Source organism: Girardinichthys multiradiatus, chromosome 19 (genome assembly GCF_021462225.1).
Source record: "Girardinichthys multiradiatus isolate DD_20200921_A chromosome 19, DD_fGirMul_XY1, whole genome shotgun sequence".
NCBI classification, from domain to species: Eukaryota; Metazoa; Chordata; class Actinopteri; order Cyprinodontiformes; family Goodeidae; genus Girardinichthys; species Girardinichthys multiradiatus.
This window is the reverse complement of record NC_061811.1, coordinates 756988-776976: the sequence shown is the minus strand read 5'-3', so window position 1 is coordinate 776976 and position 19989 is coordinate 756988. Positions and strand designations below refer to the sequence as shown.

Genomic DNA, 19989 nt, shown 5'->3' with positions numbered 1-19989 from the left:
GCTTTCTCTTCTTGGTGTCAAATCTTTGTAAATCCTCATGGTATTCTGATGACGGTATTCTCCTCCTTGCCCTGCCTGCAGGAAGTGAACAGACTACTTTGATTACACCCGAGCCTGTTAATCTCATTTTTCTGCTCCCTCTTGGTAACTTTAGGGAAGTGCTTGGCTATTTCTGTTTCATATTTTGTTCTTTTTTCAAAACAAAGTGCCAGGATCATATTCTTCATCCACAAACAGCCCCCAATATTATGAAAGAGGTGCATAGTGGTGAGATATGGGTATAATTATATTTGACACAGGTTGGTTTGGGTAACATTTTACTTTAGTAAATTTTACCATTTAAAAACTGCTTTTTGTATCAATGTTTGCTTGACAATCATAAACATTCGGGTTTGACAAAAAAACAAAACCAGGAGAAATTTGTAATAATGTTCACAGCATTGTAGCAAAATAAAAATCTGGAAATTCTGTTAACGTATCAGGCATAAAAAGACTTCTGAACCCAAGAGATCAACCAGTGTTGTGTTTAGAGTTAACAGACAACTTGGCACAGAGTCTATGTATAAAATTAACTGCTTTTGTAACAATTAGTTACTGACAGTTTGGTACAGACACTCTCTTTGTTGCATGTCTTTAACTGGGTTTATGAAGAATCTCAGAGATCACCCAGTTTGACAGACAAAATAGCATTTTAGTTCCAAATCATACAGGAGTAGATGAACTAAAGGATGATGCTGCAGCTCTCCTTTACTCATGCCATCTTAAAAATGCTCTCAGATTTGGTAGTTTTAGTTGCATTGTACTTAATTTACTAATTGGCAAACATTTTGGGGAAAACCTGGTCTGATCCAGAGAGACGGCATCCATTCCACTTTGGATGGAGCAGCTCTTCTTTCTAGGAATCTGGCTGAATTTATTAGTTCTCCAGAACTCTGACAACCCAGGGTTCAGTCCAGGAAGCAGGGTCATAGTTTAACACTCCTCTCTGCAGCTTCTGTACTGCTACCCACCCATTACCCTATTAAGACAGTGTCTCGCCCACGACCAAAATTGAATAGATTAAAAAATAATAAAAGGAGGAAGCCATAAAAATCTCATAGAAATTAACAACTTCGACTGAACAGAAAAATAAAACAATTAAATGTGGCTTATTGAACATAAGATCTCTCTCTTCAAAGACATTGTTAGTTAGTGACCTGATTTGTGACAATCAGATTGATTTATTTTGATTCACAGAAACCTGGCTGCAGCAAGATGATTATGTTACTATAAATGAGTTAACTCCTAATAATTATTTAAATTTTCACATTCCTCGAAATACTGAGCGAGGAGGAGGAGTAGCAACCATCTTTCAGTCTGATTTATTGATTAGTCCCAGACCAATCAATAGCTACAACTCTTTTCAATATTTAATCCTTAGTTTTCCTCATCCAAATTACAAAGCTTCTAACTTTATGTTCTCTCTTTTCTCTTCCTAGAAGCTACACCTGGCCTGACTCTGTGTCTACCTGTGACACCTTTCTGGAGAGGGGCATCGTCCAAGCTTCTGCTGGCAACAACTTAATGCTCACCTTCTACTGATGATCCACATAGCCCTGTCTTTTAGTGTTTAACCCTTTCTCTCTCCTAGACATGGCTACTGACTGAGCTTCTACTGTAACTAACTCTATGTTCTCTCTTTCAGACTCTAACCTTGAAAACTGGATCAGAGTTTATCTGTTCTTTCTTTCTAGATGAAACGACTAAAGGAGCTACATCCATTAACATTTACTTTTCCTTCCCATAGAAAGTACTCCTGGATCAGTGCTTCTTTGTTCTCTTTGTGTCTCTGCTCTGTTCTCTCAAACCTCCAGTCGGTCGTGGCAGATGGCCGCTCACACTGAGCCTGGTTCTGGTTCTGCTGGAGGTTTCTTCCTGTTAAAAGGGAGTTTTTCCTCTCCACTGTCGCTACATGCATGCTCAGTATGAGGGATTGCTGCAAAGTCAACACCAGTGACTGTCCACTGTCTCTATATGCTCATCCAGGAGGAGTGAATGCTGCAAGTCACTGACTGGATGAAATCTGAATCTGACTGAACTGTTCAATGGTTACGATTAATTGGAATGTCTGACTTGAAATCTGTATGATTCGATTTAACTGACTTTGTAAAGTGCCCTGAGACCACATGTGTTGTGAATTGGCGCTATAAAAATAAAACTAAAGTAAGCTGGAATAAAATCACAAGACCTGTTAGATCATAAACACTAACCAAGAAGCAGCCGATGAACCATCTAGTTAGCTTAGTTTAGCTTTCCACAGAATAGTTTACTTTGGATTAGCTTTGCATTGATTTAGCTTATAGCTTGGCAGAGCACAGCTTTTATTTGTTTAGCTGAACTTACCTTAGGCTAGGCCCCTCCTTGAACCGCCTCCTTAACGTGGTGGAGGGGTGTGAGTGCTCAAATGATCCTAGAGGCTATGTTGTCTGGGGCCTAAATGCCCCTGGTAGGGTCTCCCATTGCAAACAGGCTCTAGGTGATGGGTCAGACAAAGAGTGGTTCAAGAATCCCTCATGAAGAACAAAATATCGAGGCACGTGACGTCGCCCGGTACGGCAGAGCCGGGGTCCCACCCTGGAGCCAGGCCTGGGGTCGGGACTTGTCGGAGAGCGCCTGGTAGCCGGGTTGCTCCTCGCGGGACCCGGCCGGGCCAAGCCCGAACGAGAGACATGAGGCCATCCCCCCGTGGGCCCACCACCTGCAGGGGGAACCGTGAGGGACCGTTGCAAAGAGGATTGGGTAGCAGACGAAGGTGGAGACCTCAGCGGCCCGATCCCCGGATGCTTAGGCTGGCTCTAGGGATGTGGAATGTCACCTCGCTGGGGGGGAAGGAGCCTGAGCTTGTGCGGGAGGTCGAGAGATATCAACTAGAAATAGTCGGGCTCGCCTCCACGCACAGCGTGGGCTCTGGAACCCATCTCCTTGAGAGGGGTTGGACTCTCTTCTACTCTGGAGTGGCCCACCGGGAGAGGCGGCGGGCTGGTGTGGGTTTGCTTGTTGCCCCCCAGCTCAGCCGTCTCGTGTTGGGGTTTACCCCAGTGGATGAGAGGGTCGTATCCCTGCACCTTCGGGTTGGGGAGAGGTCTCTGACTATCATTTCAGCCTACGGGCCGAGTGGTAGTGCAGAGTACCCGGCCTTCTTGGCGTCCCTGTCGGGGGTGCTGGATAGTGCCCCTCCTGGGGACTCCATTATTCTGCTGGGGGACTTCAACGCCCACGTGGGGAACGACAGTGACACCTGGAGAGGCGTGATCAGGAGGAATGGCCTCCCAGATCTGAATCCAAGTGGTGTTTTGTTATTGGACTTCTGTGCTAGTCACGGATTGTCCATAACGAACACCATGTTCAAACATAAGGGTGTCCATCAGTGCACTTGGCACCAGGACACCCTAGGCAGGAGGTCGATGATCGACTTTGTTGTCGTATCATCAGACCTTCGGCCGCATGTTTTGGACACTCGGGTGAAGAGAGGGGCTGAGCTGTCCACTGATCATCACCTGGTGGTGAGTTGGATCCACTGGAGGAGGAGAAAGCCGGACAGACGTGGCAGGCCCAAGTGCATAGTGAGGGTCTGCTGGGAACGCCTGGCGGAGCCCTCGGCCAGGGATGTATTCAACTCCCACCTCCGGGAGAGCTTTGACCAGATCCCGGGGGATGTTGGAGACATAGAGTCCGAGTGGACCATGTTCTCCGCATCTATTGTCGATGCTGCTGCCCGTAGCTGCGGCCGTAAGGTCTGCGGTGCCTGTCGCGGCGGCAAACTCAGAACCCGGTGGTGGACACCGGCAGTAAGGGACGCTGTCAAGCTGAAGAAGGAGCCCTATCGGCTGTGGTTGGCTTGTGGGACTCCTGAGGCGGCTGACTGGTACCGTGAGGCCAAGCGTGCTGCGGCCCGGGCTGTGGCAGAGGCAAAAACTCGGGCCTGGGAGGAGTTCGGTGAGGCCATGGAGAAGGACTACCGGTTGGCCTCGAAGCGATTCTGGCAAACCGTCCGTCGCCTCAGGAGGGGGAAGCAGTGCTTTGCCAATACTGTTTATAGTGGGGGTGGGAGACTGCTGACCTTGACTGAGGAAATTATCGGGCGGTGGAAGGAGTACTTCGAGGATCTCCTCAATCCTGCCATTACGCATTCCGTGGTGGAAACAGAGTCTGGGGACTCGGGGTTTGACTCTTTCATCATCCAGGCTGAAGTCACCGAGGTGGTAAAGAAACTCCGCGGTGGCAAGGCTTCGGGGGTGGATGAGATCCGCCCTGAGTACCTCAAGTCTCTGGATGTTGTGGGGCTGTCATGGTTGACACGCCTCTTCAACATTGCGTGGCGAACGGGGACAGTGCCTCTGGACTGGCAGACTGGGGTGGTGGTCCCCCTCTTCAAAAAGGGGGACAAAAGGATGTGTTCCAACTACAGGGGGATCACACTCCTTAGCCTCCCTGGTAAGGTCTATTCAGGGGTACTGGAGAGGAGGGTCCGTCGGATAGTCGAACCTCGGCTTCAGGAGGAGCAGTGTGGTTTTCGTCCCGGCCGTGGAACGGTGGACCAGCTCTATACCCTCAGCAGGGTCCTTGAGGGTTCATGGGAGTTTGCCCAACCGGTTCACATGTGTTTTGTGGACCTGGAGAAGGCATTTGACTGTGTCCCTCGTGATGCCCTGTGGGGGGTGCTCCAGGAGTATGGAATCGGGGGCCCTTTATTAGGGGCCATCTGGTCTCTGTACAAGCGGAGCAGGAGTTTGGTCAGCATTGCCGGCACTAAGTCGGACCTGTTCCCGGTGCATGTTGGACTCCGGCAGGGCTGCCCTTTGTCACCGGTCCTGTTCATAACTTTTATGGACAGGATTTCTAGACACAGCCAAGGGCCGGAGGGGGTCTGGTTTGGGGACCAGAGGATTTCATCTCTTCTTTTTGCAGATGACGTGGTCCTGCTGGCCCCCTCTAGCCAAGACCTACAGCATGCGCTGTAGCGGTTCGCAGCCGAGTGTGAAGCGGCTGGGATGAGGATCAGCTCCTCCAAGTCCGAGGCCATGGTACTCGACCGGAAAAGGGTGGCTTGTCCTCTTCAGGTTGGAGGGGAGTTCCTGCCTCAAGTGGAGGAGTTTAAGTATCTCGGGGTGTTGTTCACGAGTGAGGGAAGAATGGAGCGGGAGATCGACAGACGGATCGGTGCGGCTGCCACAGTAATGGGGGCGATGTGACGACCCGTTGTGGTGAAGAGAGAGCTGAGCCGAAAAACGAAGCTCTCGATTTACCGGTCGGTCTACGTTCCTACCCTCACCTATGGCCATGAACTTTGGGTCATGACCGAAAGAACGAGATCCCGGATACAAGCGGCTGAAATGAGCTTCCTCTGTAGGGTGGCCGGGCACTAGAGGGTGACACGGGAGTGTATTTTCTCTCCTGTCCCATCCCGCTCTCACAGAAAAATGTCTTGTCCCATCCCAATCCAAGGCCAGCATAACGAAAAAAATCCTGTCCCGTCCCACTCCTGGTAAATTGACTCCCACTCCTGTGCCACTCCCATTTTTGTTTTCTTCATTTAGTCTTTTGGTAATTTCTTTCTTTGAAGGACCAGTTAGGTCCCTGTTTTTAGCTGTAGTAAAGGCCAGTTAAAGTAAAAAGAATAATAATGAAGAAATAATAAAATATTAAACAAGGAAACAGACCATGCTTATCTTAGTTGTATTTTACTTATTTATTAAGTGATTGTTTCCTTTGAACAATGACATTACTTTTATGTTTCAAGTTGCTGAAATGAAAGAAAAATCCACCTAGTAAGAGAACTGTACTTGTTGAACAAAAGGCCAAAAAGACAAAACCTTCATAATTTAGAAACTGTAGCTCAATGGTTCACAGCCCTGGTCCTCAGGGACCCCTTCCCTGCAAGTTTTAGATGTTTGTCTGCTCCAGAACACCTGATTCAAATTCTGACATGACCTCCTATACAGGCATCAAGAATGGAGGGTCAAACTGGACCAAAATTAATACAATAAAATCATCATTAAATAAATAAATGTTGTGAATGTCCCATAAGTGAAGTAAATGCAACATGAAAGAAATGTAACATTAAATGTGCCATTAAATTAATGGTACCATTTATTTATTTAATACATTATTAGAAACAATAAATGTACCATTATATCATGAAATGGACTATAATGCAATTAAATGTGCCACTGAATAATTAAGTATAATTTTAAAGACGACATGACATAATTAGTGGTACACTTAATATTTAATGATGTATTAAATAAATTGTACATTTAATGGTACATTCAATTTTTTTCTACTTCACAACATATTTATTTAATATCTTCTCTTGATGAAGCTTTTCTACGGAGTCCTCGAGGGGACATGGGGGATTTTTCTCTTTTTTGTGTTCCCACGCAATACTTTTTGCGTTCTCACGCAATAGTCTTTGCGTTATCTCGCGATACTTTGCGGGATAGTTTCCAAACCAGATAACTGCAAAAATGAAACAAACACTACACCCGTTTTGAGATTTATTGAGTTTTATTTTGAAATCAGCCTTAAATAAAATGATCTTCAAATCAGACTAAAAGACAGTTTTTATCCACAAGCTGTCAAACAAACTACTGAACAATAAAACTGCACGAAACCACATCTGTGACACTTTATTTCCTTATTGCTGCTGCATGATGTGTACTTTTTTTTTTGTACACCATTAGTGTTTTTGTTTTTATCGTGATTTGAACGGTTCTTCTTATCCTAAACATTTAATCACATTGTTTACTACGTGTTAACCTGCATATGACAAATAAACCATATCAATGACATATCAGTGCTGTTTGTTTTATGAGCAGTTTGTCATCTGTGCTGTTGTTCCAAAATGCCGAACACAAAAGTATTGCGTGGAGACGCAAAATAAATAAATTTCCCCATGTCCCCTCACGGGCTTCCGTACCTTACCTCTTAAATCTTTAATGCAGCAGTTTTGTTGCTCAGATGAGACTTGACACATGATGGTACTTTTGGTTTGATGAATGAAGAGATGCAGGACTGATTTAATCCAGAATCTGTCTAACAAGTGTCCCTTAATCACTGGTGAACTTGATTACAACTAAACACGTTTTATAAGCAGCAGACTGCGTGTTAAAACCGCTACATTCAACTCTCCTGAAGTTCAGTAATATTTGTGACTTTCCTGTCAGCTCTATGAGTTTAATAGATAAGAGGTGGCTCGGGCATCTATACCGGATGCCTCCTGGACGCCTTCCTCGGGAGGTGTGCCAGGCACATCCCACTGGAAGGAGGCCCAGGGGACGGCCCAGGACACGCTGGAGGGACTATGTCTCTCGGCTGGCCTGGGAACGCCTTGGGCTCCCCCTGGAGGAACTGGAGGAGGTTGTCTGGAGAGAGGGACGTCTGGGCGTCTCTGCTGAGTCTGCTGCCCCCTCGACCCGGTCCCGGATAAGCGGAAGACGACGAGTACGAGTGCGAGTACCTTAGGCTAGGTTACTTTAGCATAGCTTGTCTTGACATGTCATGGGTTTTTTTTTTTTTACCTATAACCTTGTTATCTTACAGATTAGGCTTTCTTACCTTGGCTTATGTTACTGTATTTTATGCTAGTTTGCCTTAGCATTGTTTATGTTAGTGTATCTTCTCTAAACCTAAATTAGCTTACATTGGGGTATCTTACTTTAGCTGATCTTCGCCTGTCCTGGTATAGCTCATGTCGAGGTAGGAAAACTTTACTGGCCGTCCGTTAACTCTTACATTCTTACATTACTCCTCACTTCTCAACGACTCTTTTTATTTGGCACCCAAAGGACAATCCTCAGTCAGAGATCAGTTGTACGTTTCCACAAGTTTATTAAAACCAATCTGAATTCAGAGAGGAGACACACACTTACACTGGTACCTGGAAACGTCTGTGTGTTGTCTCACTGGGGGCTGCGTAACATTACATTTTATACCCCATGCTGCTATGCAGTACACAGACACAATCATTCTGTCTGTGGATGTCTCCCCAGCAACAGTATCAAAGAAACAGAGATACATTTCATCATTTAATTAAAGAAATGTTTCTCACACGTCTTCAGGAATCTTCAGTGAGAGGAGTACCATGCCTCCCTAATATACTGCCAGCTTCTCACGATACAGACAGAAAACACCTGCAACCTTTAACCTTGAATAATAAACACTCATTGTGTAAAAACTGAGGCTACTGTTAAGGTTTTTTTTCTAACGATCAAAAGCATAACTAAAAACTCCTAATAATAATCAATCTATAAGCAGCAAATCCCAAATATATCTTAGCTTTAGCTACTAATGATAAGGCATTTATATTTCCACAATTCCCCCTTTTGAAGTCTGTTAAGACTTCACTAAAAGAATACAAAAAGTAAACGTCTATACCAGACGCCTAAGCACCCCTTCAGGCTCCTCGTCATCATCAGGGATAGCCAACAAAGGCATCATATGAGGGGGTGTGGTTGCCTTGCCTTCAATAGTTGCAGTAATAAAGCGCACAATCAAAGATCTTATACATGGTACACAACAACATCCACACGTCACCATAATAGTCACAAAAACAGCAATGGATATAAACAATTACATAATTAACCCTTTCCAGTGTCCAAACATACCAGTCATCCAGTCTTCGAACGGATTGTCTATTCCTGAGTGCTCATGCATGGTGGTTGAAAGTGTTTTTAAGTCTTCTAAAGCTTTTGAGACGGAACCATCAGGGGCGGTATTATTGGGTATGAAAATACAACACATATCACCAAACATTGCACATACTTTTTCTGCTAACAACATATCTAATGCCATTCGGTTTTGCACAGCCATGAGGGAGGTTGGTGCCAATTGTTCAGACAGACCTTCTACTGCATCCCTTGTTAAGTGAGCTAGACGTAAAACATTGTAATGGATGTAGTTGATGCGGTCTACATTTTTATTTGGGGTCACCGGAAAAAAGGCTGCAATTATTGGGAGATTTTCAAAACCTACCGAGATTTGATCCGCGATTTTATATTCATTTGGCACTCCCCGAGGTACTCCTATTGCATCAATGTAGGTGGGTGAGTCTTTGCTTAAGTCAAAGGAGTTTGCGCTCCGTTTTATGATATGTCTACGCCTTCTCCTAGTTAAAGCTGTGCTTTGGGCGTGTGTTGAAGGAAGATACTTAAGGACCTTTTTTATTATTATTTTTTTAAAAGTTCAGAGTGTTCAGTTCAGTTCTTCGGTGGGAGAGCAGCTACAACCACCAGTGAAAGAGAGTGAAAGAGAGGAAAGCTCGATCACATCCGCCTCTTCTGTGTGATGTCCTGGTCTTCAATCACAGGTGTAGACTGACCTGGAGCTGAGTGGTCCCACCAGGGGATTATTCTGCCCCTATTGGTGGGACCACTGATCTGACGGTGCACCTAAGGTGTAGACTAACCTTTAGGTGTAAATGAACGCTCTCTCACCCTAGGGGATTATTCTGCCCCTTGAATTGGGTGAGAAAGGTCTTCTAGTGTGCTGGTGTTGTCCCTCAGGTTCTGCTGGACCTCTGGCAGCGATCTCTGTGGTGCCTCTGCTGCTGCACACTGGCTCCAATGATACCACGTGTCTCCTTTGCCCTCACCGCATGTGAGGTTCTCTCTGTGACCTGGAATGGACCGGTCCACCTTGGCTCTGACCACTTTCTTTTGATGACTTTCAGGAGGACCCACTCGGCTTCCGAGGTGGTGGTTCCGACCCTGGTCTCTGGTTCTGCTGGGATCTGCTTGGAGAAAGCTGTAAAAAGACTGGAGAAATCTTTAATAATCACGATGAGACATAGATTGTTCACACTCAGTGAGAAACGGTAACCTTGTTTGTGGACCTGGAAATGGCCTCCCTGTTTGCAGCTCATGTGGAGTTAAACCATGTTTCTGATTTATAGAACTCCGCTCCTGTAGCGTATGCAGAATTTGTGTAGATATTAACCTTTTGTCCTGCTCCTATTTCCAGAGCAGCTATTACTGCCATAACTTCTGCTTTCTGCGCTGATTGTGCGTCTGTCAGTTCCTCTCCCTGTACTGTGATAAAATCTGTCCCTGTGTCTTCCACCACCGGTATGCTGCCTTAAGTCCTTCAGCATCATGCCTAAAACAACAACCATCTGTGAACATCTGTCTCACCTGAGGTCCCTCAAGGGGACTGGCTTCTAAATCTGGTCTTATTCTTTCTGGCCTGCTAACCAGCTCTTCACATTGATGTGGTTCCTCCTGTTATTCCATTCGCCATGTTGATTCCCTCATGAGTGAAGGTTATGTTGGTGCCTCCAAGATTTTGCTGAGCCTGTGTTGTCTCAGAGCTGTCATGGTGAAACTTTGAGAGTTCACATATGCCACCACACTGTTAAAACATTCAGAGGGTGTCCCATCACTAAGTGAGCTGTTTTTTGAATTAATTTTGTCAACCCTGCTGCATGTTGTGTGTATTATGGGTGGTGTTTTTCCATGTTATCCATCATTACTGAAATGTACATCAGCACTCTCCTCTCTCCCCCTTTTCCTTGAAACAAAACTCCATTTACTGCCAGTTTTGTTACAGAAACATCCAAATAAAATGGTGTGGTGTAGTCTGGGAGCGTAAGTTCTGCTGCGTTGGAGCGAAGCTGTTTTAACACAATAAAGGCTTCCTCCACTTCCTGTGTCCAATTAAGGACATTGTTGAGATTTCACATGCCCTGTTCTCTGAGTAGGTCTCTGAGGGGCTGTGTGAGATCGGTGTTACCTGGGATGTAGTTCCTGCTGTAGCCTGTAAGGCCCAAAAATGACAGCATGTCTTTCAACCTAAGAGGTTTAGGGTGTGTTAAAATACGTTGCTTATGTGAACCTGACATGCTCGTGTTTCCTGCGGTAATAACTCCGCCCAGGAAGGAAACTTGCTTCCTTGCTATTTTTAGTTTATTTTTACTGACCTTGAATCCATGTTTATGCAGATGTCTCTGATGCCTTCCTGAGCTTATTTTCTGGGCGGATACTGTGGAACCCAAATAAGCGAGGGAGATGCAACCTGAAAAGAAACTGGGGCGCAGGGGGTTAATCCTACATCTGTGGGCCCTTCAGCCCATAACTGATAAGATAGGCTCTGCAAAAGAGCTGCAGCTTTAGGATAATCTATTTTTTTTTCTCTTCCAGGATGATGTATGAGCATCTCACGCTGCAACAGAACTTCATCAGTAGCTGTACATTTATACAGTATGTGTCTGTGCTCTTAGAATACCTTAAGTTAGTGACTGAGGTGTCCTGCCAGTCTCCAGCTGCCAGAGAGTGCTTTACCACTCCTCCCAATTCCTTAGCTTGATAATCAGGATGCAAAGAAAGAGAAACATGAGGAACAGCTTCATCTGACAGTAAATACCGTTCTGCTTGGTCAGGTGTTAAATCAACTGTTGCAGCCACACCCTCAGGAGCCACATAAATATTTTTGGATGAAATAAACCATGTCCTACCTTCTACTGTTTCATTAAACAAATCCTGGTACCATTCAGTGTGACAACGGTCGTAGAACAGAGTGACATGGGGCGGGTCAGGCGGAGAGGTGCAGGGGCAGAGACTTCGAATCCAGGGTTTCCACAGCTGATACACTGAGAAGATGCTGCTTGGAGAAGAAGGTGCTTTCTGCAGTCCCCAGTATATGTCAGCATATTCCTCTGCAACTGGCTGTAAAAAATATTGTCCATGCTGATTTGTCCACATGCCAAAGAGGAACCATCTGGAAAAGTTACCGTTAACCCATCAGTACCACTCAACACTGATGCTCCCAGCTTCACTAATAAGTCTCTGCCCAGCAAATGAACAGGTGTGCTGGGTGAACACACAAAAGGGTGAGTTATTCTCTGAGTCCCAATCTGAACAGGAAGAATTTATGCAGCCCCTGAGAAGCCCATCACAGAAACAGTCTTGGTAGAGAGCAGTGGTTTAGGAGGTTGCTGTGTTATGGTGGAATAAGTAGCTCCAGTGTCCACTAAAAATTCAGCCAGTTCTCTCCCACCTTTGCAGGCAACGTGGGATCTGCTGTGCCCACGCTGCACAGTTGTAGCAAACATCTCCCAGTGCTCCGCTGGCTCCACCCCTTCCTCTGGGTGCTCCACACCATCCACCACGACCAGCCGACCACCAACATACCATCCGCCTCCACGACCGGGGACACTGTACCTGTAATTATTAAAATAAATAGGGTGGAGGAGGGAGTAACCCCCTTCTTGCCACTGATCAGTCATAAACATAGGGGTGTGTGCTGCTGGAGGAACAGGTTGAGCTGCAGCTAACATTACATTTTCAGTTAAATCATTTTTCTCTTATTTAATTTGTCTTTGGCCTCTTGCAGCTGTAATTTAAGGAGCGGATTCTGTAGCTGCTCTTTCTCCTCTTTTCTTTTTCTCTGCCTCCTGAGCTGTATGTAAAAGGTGAATTAAATGTTTTTCCCACTTTGTGAAGTCTGTTCCCTGCAAATCAGGATTATTTTTCATCTTTTGACACATGTCAACAGGAACTCCTTTTAATATGGCTTTTTAAACAGCTGTCCCATTCCTGTTGTGCTTTCTCTATTTCATTCATGTCAGAGGGCAGAGAAAACGGTCTGCCATGTACTATTTCTTTGAGAATACGAAGTTACATCAGCGACTTGGTGTCACGTGATCTCAGACTCAGAATATAGTGGGTGGAGCCATACAATGATGTACAGTAGGTGGCAAATGGAGTAAGACCAGTTTGATTTGGAGTTATTCTCATCCATAATTAACCAGGGATAGGCATTCGGGCCATGGCCTCCCTGTTTCTTCCATTGTTTTCCTTAATTTTTAACTGAAACCCTAATGCATTAGAACTTAGTTCTATTAATTTATTTACAAAATGAGTTCCATTATCTGACCTTATAATCTGTGGGATACCATATGTGGGGAAGAAATGTGTCACTAGGTTCATCTATTACAACTAGGCAATATTTCTTCCCCCGTGTTTGCAACAAATTATGCATGATCTGCAAAACTTCTTTGCATTTATAGTGTAGCATTAATGCTTTACCAGATGTGACATATTCCCCCCTTGACACGTGGGTCTTCCCAATGTGTCACTGTAGCCGCTGTCCTTATTACATTTAAAAATGAGATCACTATTTTTGGTAGTTGCTATTATTATAAATAATGCTTGGTTTAGTTCTTATTAAAAATAAAAACTCACTCACTGATGAACACAAAAAATGAAGGGCATATTATATCTTATAATCTTAGTTTATCTTACCCAGTTTTATAGATACAACATCCAGTTTCAGTCAGCTTTGTATTTAGTTCAAGTAACTAAAGTTTGTTTCAATTAACTAAAGTTTTCTCTATGTCAGTCCAGTCCAGTAATTCTGTTAAGGTTCATTTCATCTTATGTTAAGTTTGAGTCTAATTCAATCATTTTGAACCTGACTGGAAAAAGTCTAAACATCTGTTAAAATCTTTTTGTTTTACCATAGAGAACTGACCTAATATTATTATGGTATGTTGAGGACTCTAATTTTTACATAACATGAAACAGACATTTATTTCACAAAAACAGAAAGTCAAACACAGACATTTGGCCACATGAAAGTTTAAATAACCTGTTTGTAAAAGAATTATGAAAAATTGAAGACAGATCTATGAACTTTCTTATGGTAATCAGTATTTTCAATACAGGTAGAACCTTTGCTATCTTTATATGATTTTTCAGAAAAGATTCTGGAAACCTTATTAAGATATAAATTTGGCAAAGATCATCAGAACATCAGACCTTTATTAGCGCTTTTAAAGTCCCTCAAAGATGCATTACATTGAAATCAGTCATTCCCATTCACACACATTCACACACTACTTACTTATTTCTCTGTCAGAGTCATTTTATTTGCAAACATTTGAACATAATTTGACTTCTATTATTCTTAAAATGCACATTGTTTCCTCATAACCCCTTTTGTTTCCACAAGGTCTGTTTTGAACGCTTCAATTCTTTTTTTTTATTCACCAAGAATCAATACGGTGGTCTTAGTGGGTCCACCTTAAAGGTGTTGTCTGTTGGGTGTCATGTTATCATTGTCAGGTCAGTGAGGTTCATAAGTCAGTCAGAACCTTGGTCATTTGGTCTGTGCTCATAATGTTTCATAGATCCAGCCTATGATTAGTCAGCAAAACATCCACCTATAGGAGAAAAAATGATTGTTAATGAATGAGCTGCATTTCCTAGGAACACTGTCTTCCTCCTGGATGAGCATCACCTGTTGAAAAACTTTCATCATTGTTTGTTTCACATATTCAATCAGATCTTTATATTATACCAGTAGGTGAAGTTGTTAGTATCTCATGTAGACGGACATATACTGTTGCATTTGGAGAAGATCTCAGATTAAATAAACATAGTTAGAGCTTCAATCCAGGTTCATTTTGTGTCTGCAGACTTTAGCCAATTTATCTTTTTATTTTAGACATAAAGAGCGAGATTCAAAACATTTTCAAAAGGCAGATTGTGGCAGAATGTAGACAAAACTGCTTATTGATTGACAAAATAACATTCAAGCACACAATCACCATATTAAAAGGCTCTACTTCTAGAGAATCACTAAACTTCTGGGGTCCAGTTTTGGCCCGCGGACCTTGAGTTTGACACATGCAGGGTAGAGTTACAATCCCCATCTCTCAGCAGAGACAGGCTTCTGCCTTTTGTGTAGAAGTTTTACAGGTCCTTCTCAAAATATTAGCATATTGTGATAAAGTTAATTATTTTCCATAATGTCATGATGAAAATTTAACATTCATATATTTTAGATTCATTGCACACTAACTGAAATATTTCAGGTCTTTTATTGTCTTAATACGGATGATTTTGGCATACAGCTCATGAAAACCCAAAATTCCTATCTCACAAAATTAGCATATCATTAAAAGGGTCTCTAAACGAGCTATGAACCTAATCATCTGAATCAACGAGTTAACTCTAAACACCTGCAAAAGATTCCTGAGGCCTTTAAAACTCCCAGCCTGGTTCATCACTCAAAACCCCAATCATGGGTAAGACTGCCGACCTGACTGCTGTCCAGAAGGCCACTATTGACACCCTCAAGCAAGAGGGTAAGACACAGAAATAAATTTCTGAACGAATAGGCTGTTCCCAGAGTGCTGTATCAAGGCACCTCAGTGGGAAGTCTGTGGTAAGGAAAAAGTGTGGCAGAAAACGCTGCACAACGAGAAGAGGTGACCGGACCCTGAAGAAGATTGTGGAGAAGGGCCGATTCCAGACCTTGGGGGACCTGCAGAAGCAGTGGACTGAATCTGGAGTAGAAACATCCAGAGCCACCGTACACAGGCGTGTGCAGGAAATGGTCTACAGGTGCCGCATTCCCCAGGTCCAGCCACTTTTGAACCAGAAACAGCGGTAGAAGCGCCTGACCTGGGCTACAGAGAAGCAGCACTGGACTGTTGCTCAGTGGTCCAAAGTACTTTTTTCGGGTGAAAGCAAATTCTGCATGTCATTCAGAAATCAAGGTGCCAGAGTCTGGAGGAAGACTGGGGAGAAGGAAATGCCAAAATGCCAGAAGTCCAGTGTCAAGTACCCACAGTCAGTGATGGTCTGGGGTGTCGTGTCAGCTGCTGGTGTTGGTCCACTGTGTTTTATCAAGGGCAGGGTCAATACAGCTAGCTATCAGGAGATTTTGGAGCACTTCATGCTTCCATCTGCTGAAAAGCTTTATGGAGATGAAGATTTCATTTTTCAGCACGACCTGGCACCTGCTCACAGTGCCAAAACCACTGGTAAATGGTTTACTGACCATGGTATCACTGTGCTCAATTGGCCTGCCAACTCTCCTGACCTGAACCCCATAGAGAATCTGTGGGATATTGTGAAGAGAACGTTGAGAGACTCAAGACCCAACACTCTGGATGAGCTAAAGGCCGCTATCGAAGCATCCTGGGCCTCCATAAGACCTCAGCAGTGCCACAGGCTGATTGCCTCCATGCCACGCCGCATTGAAGCAGTCATTTCTGCAAAAGGATTCCCGACCAAGTATTGAGTGCATAACTGTACATGATTATTTGAAGGTTGACGTTTTTTGTATTAAAAACACTTTTCTTTTATTGGTCGGATGAAATATGCTAATTTTGTGAGATAGGAATTTTGGGTTTTCATGAGCTGTATGCCAAAATCATCCGTATTAAGACAATAAAAGACCTGAAATATTTCAGTTAGTGTGCAATGAATCTAAAATATATGAATGTTAAATTTTCATCATGACATTATGGAAAATAATGAACTTTATCACAATATGCTAATATTTTGAGAAGGACCTGTATCTTTGTTTTCAGGCAGCTGCATCTCTTTGTCAAGGTCGTTTCACAGAGCTGAAATTTAACTTCTCTCAAAGAGGAAAAATCAAGAATGCAAACAATCTGAGCCAAATATGAAATTATTTCCCTGTAAAATGAATCTTTTGCATTTTATCTTGGTATTGTTGGCAGTATAACAATTAGAACCCTAAATAGTTTTCACACCTTACAAAAGTATTCACACTTTCAAAAGTTTTCACACCCAAACAAGTATTAGCACTCAAAAAGTATTAGCACTCTGAAAAGTATTGGCACTCTGAAAAGTATTAGCACTCAAAAAGTATTAGCACTCTGAAAAGTATTGGCACTCTGAAAAGTATTATCACTCAAAAAAGTATTCACACCTTTCTTCACTCCACTCTGTTAATTCACTGGTCAACTGAGGCCGTCCAGAAAATATGACACGCTGTGTCCCTGGTATCTGGACCATTTTGAGAGTGACATAAACACGTCTCAAGACACCTCAGTTTCCCCACCTACAATCCAAACAGCAATCAGCACCCTGTCATTGTTGACACCAGTTAGGTTTCCATACAGGAATGCTACATTCATTCACCTGCAATGAGAGTCTGGCGAACCGCTGCGCCTCTCTCCAGTCACACCGTATTTTTCACATACTCCTCCTAACAAGTCTATCTCACAGATTATTCTTCCGAGGACAGCTCATTTATTTTATGTGTCTTTATGTTTGTGCACTTTATCTATTATTGGAGTGCACTAAATGCGCTCCAGTTTCTGACTGTTCTTGCTGAATTATCCTATTTCAGCTCATAGTTTTCTCATGCTGGTCTTGTTACAAATGTCATTTATAACTCACAGTCATGCTCTCACTGTTACTGGTCTTACAGATTCATACAAACTGTTCACAGTAACTTATAACTTCATGGGACTTCAGACTATGTGTTTTAGGAATTACCACATCTGTAATCTGGTTTTATTGAGACAGAACTCGAATAAAACACAGCATTCAAACCTTTGTGTTTTTGCCCGGTCTTAGCTTTCTGACTCCAGAATACAATGAACAACCTTCTTTCAAACCTCAAGAAAACTGTTTACACTTCGGAGGTCCCCATCCTCCGGGACTTCAACCCAGCGAAATCATGAATTCTCGTCAGAAAACATGTGGAGTTGCCAAACTCAGGAAACAGAATTTGTAGAATCTTCAAACTACAGGCCTCAAACCTTATTTTCTCACTTTACTTTACTTGACCTCTTTTATATTATCTTAACACACTGGTTTACACATTTAAAATTTAGCAGAACATTTCACTTACTCAGACATCTGACACCAAGAATTTAGGCCTATCAACAATGCCAAAACTAAAAACTCCTAATAATAATCAATCTATAAGCAGCAAATCCCAAATATATCTTAGCTTTAGCTACTAATGATAAGGCATTTATATTTCCACAATAGCATGAAGGTAACAAGCAGAGAGTGAGAGAGTCCATCAATACACAGATCAAACAGTATTTTTTTATTAATTTGGTTTTAATTTCCACAAGCACTTTGTGGCAGCTTCTGTGTACCATTTTGGCTAACTACCCTATGCAGCTATCATCTTCCCTGTGCATTCATGAACATGGTATCTGTTTCAACATTAAAAGATTCATTATTTCCCTCAATGGAAGCAAATTGTATTAATGTAGTTTATTTTTTGGATCTCAGAGAGTACTGTGGTTTCTCTTTATGTTGGTTTACTTGTGAAATCAGTTCAGATCAGAGTTAAACTTGTCTTGCGATAATCGACTATTCCTGTTTTCATGACCTTTTCCTTTTAGAGACAGTTTTTCTTCTTTTGGTGGGTCCAGAAAGTAACATGTTTGACTTTGTTTGCAGCCTGGCTGTACCAACGTCTGCTATGACCACATCTTCCCCATCTCCCACATTCGTCTGTGGGCGCTGCAGCTGATCTTTGTCACCTGTCCGTCTCTTATGGTGATGGCTCATGTCAAATACCGTGAGGGGAAGGATAGGAAGTATGTTGAGGTGAACCATGGCTCCCACCTTTACGCTAACCCCGGCAAGAAGAGAGGTGGTCTGTGGTGGACATATCTAATAAGCTTGGTCTTTAAAGCTGGATTTGACACATCATTTCTCTATATTCTGTATCGGATCTACCATGGATATGATCTCCCCAAGTAAGCCTTGGACTTTATTTATTCTCAAATGACGTCAATGCTGTTCTTCAGTTGATTAACTTCGATCTACTTTTTCTCTCTAGACTTTCCAAGTGTTCCCTGGAACCTTGTCCCAACACCGTTGACTGCTTCATCAGTCGTCCAACAGAAAAGAAAATCTTCATGCTCTTCATGGTTGTGTCCAGTGCAATCTGCATCTTAATGTGCATCCTTGAGATGATTTATCTTATTGGCAAGCGCATCTTCAAAGTGATAAACATCCAAAATGAAAACCAGAGGCTTGTGGTCACTGACCAACATGAACTCACTACCATTGCACCTCCCAGATCCCAGTACTGTAGGGTGGATCCGACAATAGCAGAGAGCCAGCTGAGTTTAAATAAGAGGGAGAAGACTAGGGAACAACAAAAAACTACAGTGCTGTAGCATGAAGATTGGTGACAATCAGGAAGACTGAATTAATGGTTGATCATGTGATCAAGAAAAACAGAAACATTAAGGGTTTCCTTTGAGAGTAACTTCTGCTTCTCAGGACTGCAAGACAAAGTCCAGTACCTGAGACCCAGAAACCCTGAACAATATGCAGGTTAAAATATCAGGGCAATTATTACGGTTAACTGGTCCAGGAATCTCTTTTTCTTGGCTTGGGGTTTTGTCTCCAGCTGATGGGTACAACTGTATATGTTACTTATAGTTTAGTAGTTATATTGTCCAATCAGAGACAGGTTCTGTTGCAGGTACTATGGTGGAGCAGTTCAGCCTCTGGATGCAATAAGGAGTTTTAGCAGTTTAGCGTATTAGAAGCAGATAACTTAAGAGTATTTTTATAGACAACAAAAACAGTTATCTTGGAACTGATGTATATCATGGACTCTGTATACTGCAGACTGTATCTTCATTGTTCAGCAAGACTGGAGGCCCCAACTGCATGTTCTCCAGTTTGGTGGAGATGTTAAAGGTCTGCTTTCATCTCCCAACAAACTGCTGTTCCAAATCAGATTTTTCTTGAGTATGGTCTGTTGGACCACTTGTTTGCTGAATATTGGACCATTTGCACGATGCTGGACGCCACCAGGCCTCCTGGCGTTTTCGGCCATTTTGTATCCAGGACATTGCGACTGATTCGACGGGACGCCCCAGTCTGACGTCACAGGACGCTATATAGGAAGGCGCCCATTTTGACCATTTGCTTTTCCAGCTGGAGACCGTGACACGGTTACCAACATCTGAAGCATCACCTGGAGAAGAGTCCTGAGTGGATTTTATTTATTCTCTCTCGTTGGCCAACGAACAATTCATAAAAGAGGTTTCTGGAATAAGAAAGCCAGAAATTTCATTTTGCTGATCGAAGACGTGAGCTTAACACGTAACTAAAAAAACACGGAGTTTCAAGGAGACGAATCGCCACCGTGTTTTGTTCTAGTCGACTTTGATGGTCAGATCATATTTTCCCTTTTGCCAAGGAGGCC

At 43.2% G+C, this 19989-nt stretch overlaps 1 protein-coding gene across 3 annotated transcripts in view; it reads left to right on the top strand.

Annotated features, from left to right (window-relative positions):
• The window catches only part of LOC124855344 (gap junction beta-4 protein-like), a 27676-nt gene extending 7687 nt beyond the window's left edge, over positions 1-19989 (top strand). For all 3 annotated transcript variants that reach the window (XM_047345116.1, XM_047345117.1, XM_047345118.1), the window contains 2 exons: positions 18219-18520; positions 18604-19989. In XM_047345116.1, coding sequence (XP_047201072.1) covers positions 18219-18520; positions 18604-18946 — 645 coding nt within the window. In that variant the 3' untranslated portion in view covers positions 18947-19989. The remainder of the gene's footprint in view (positions 1-18218; positions 18521-18603) is intronic.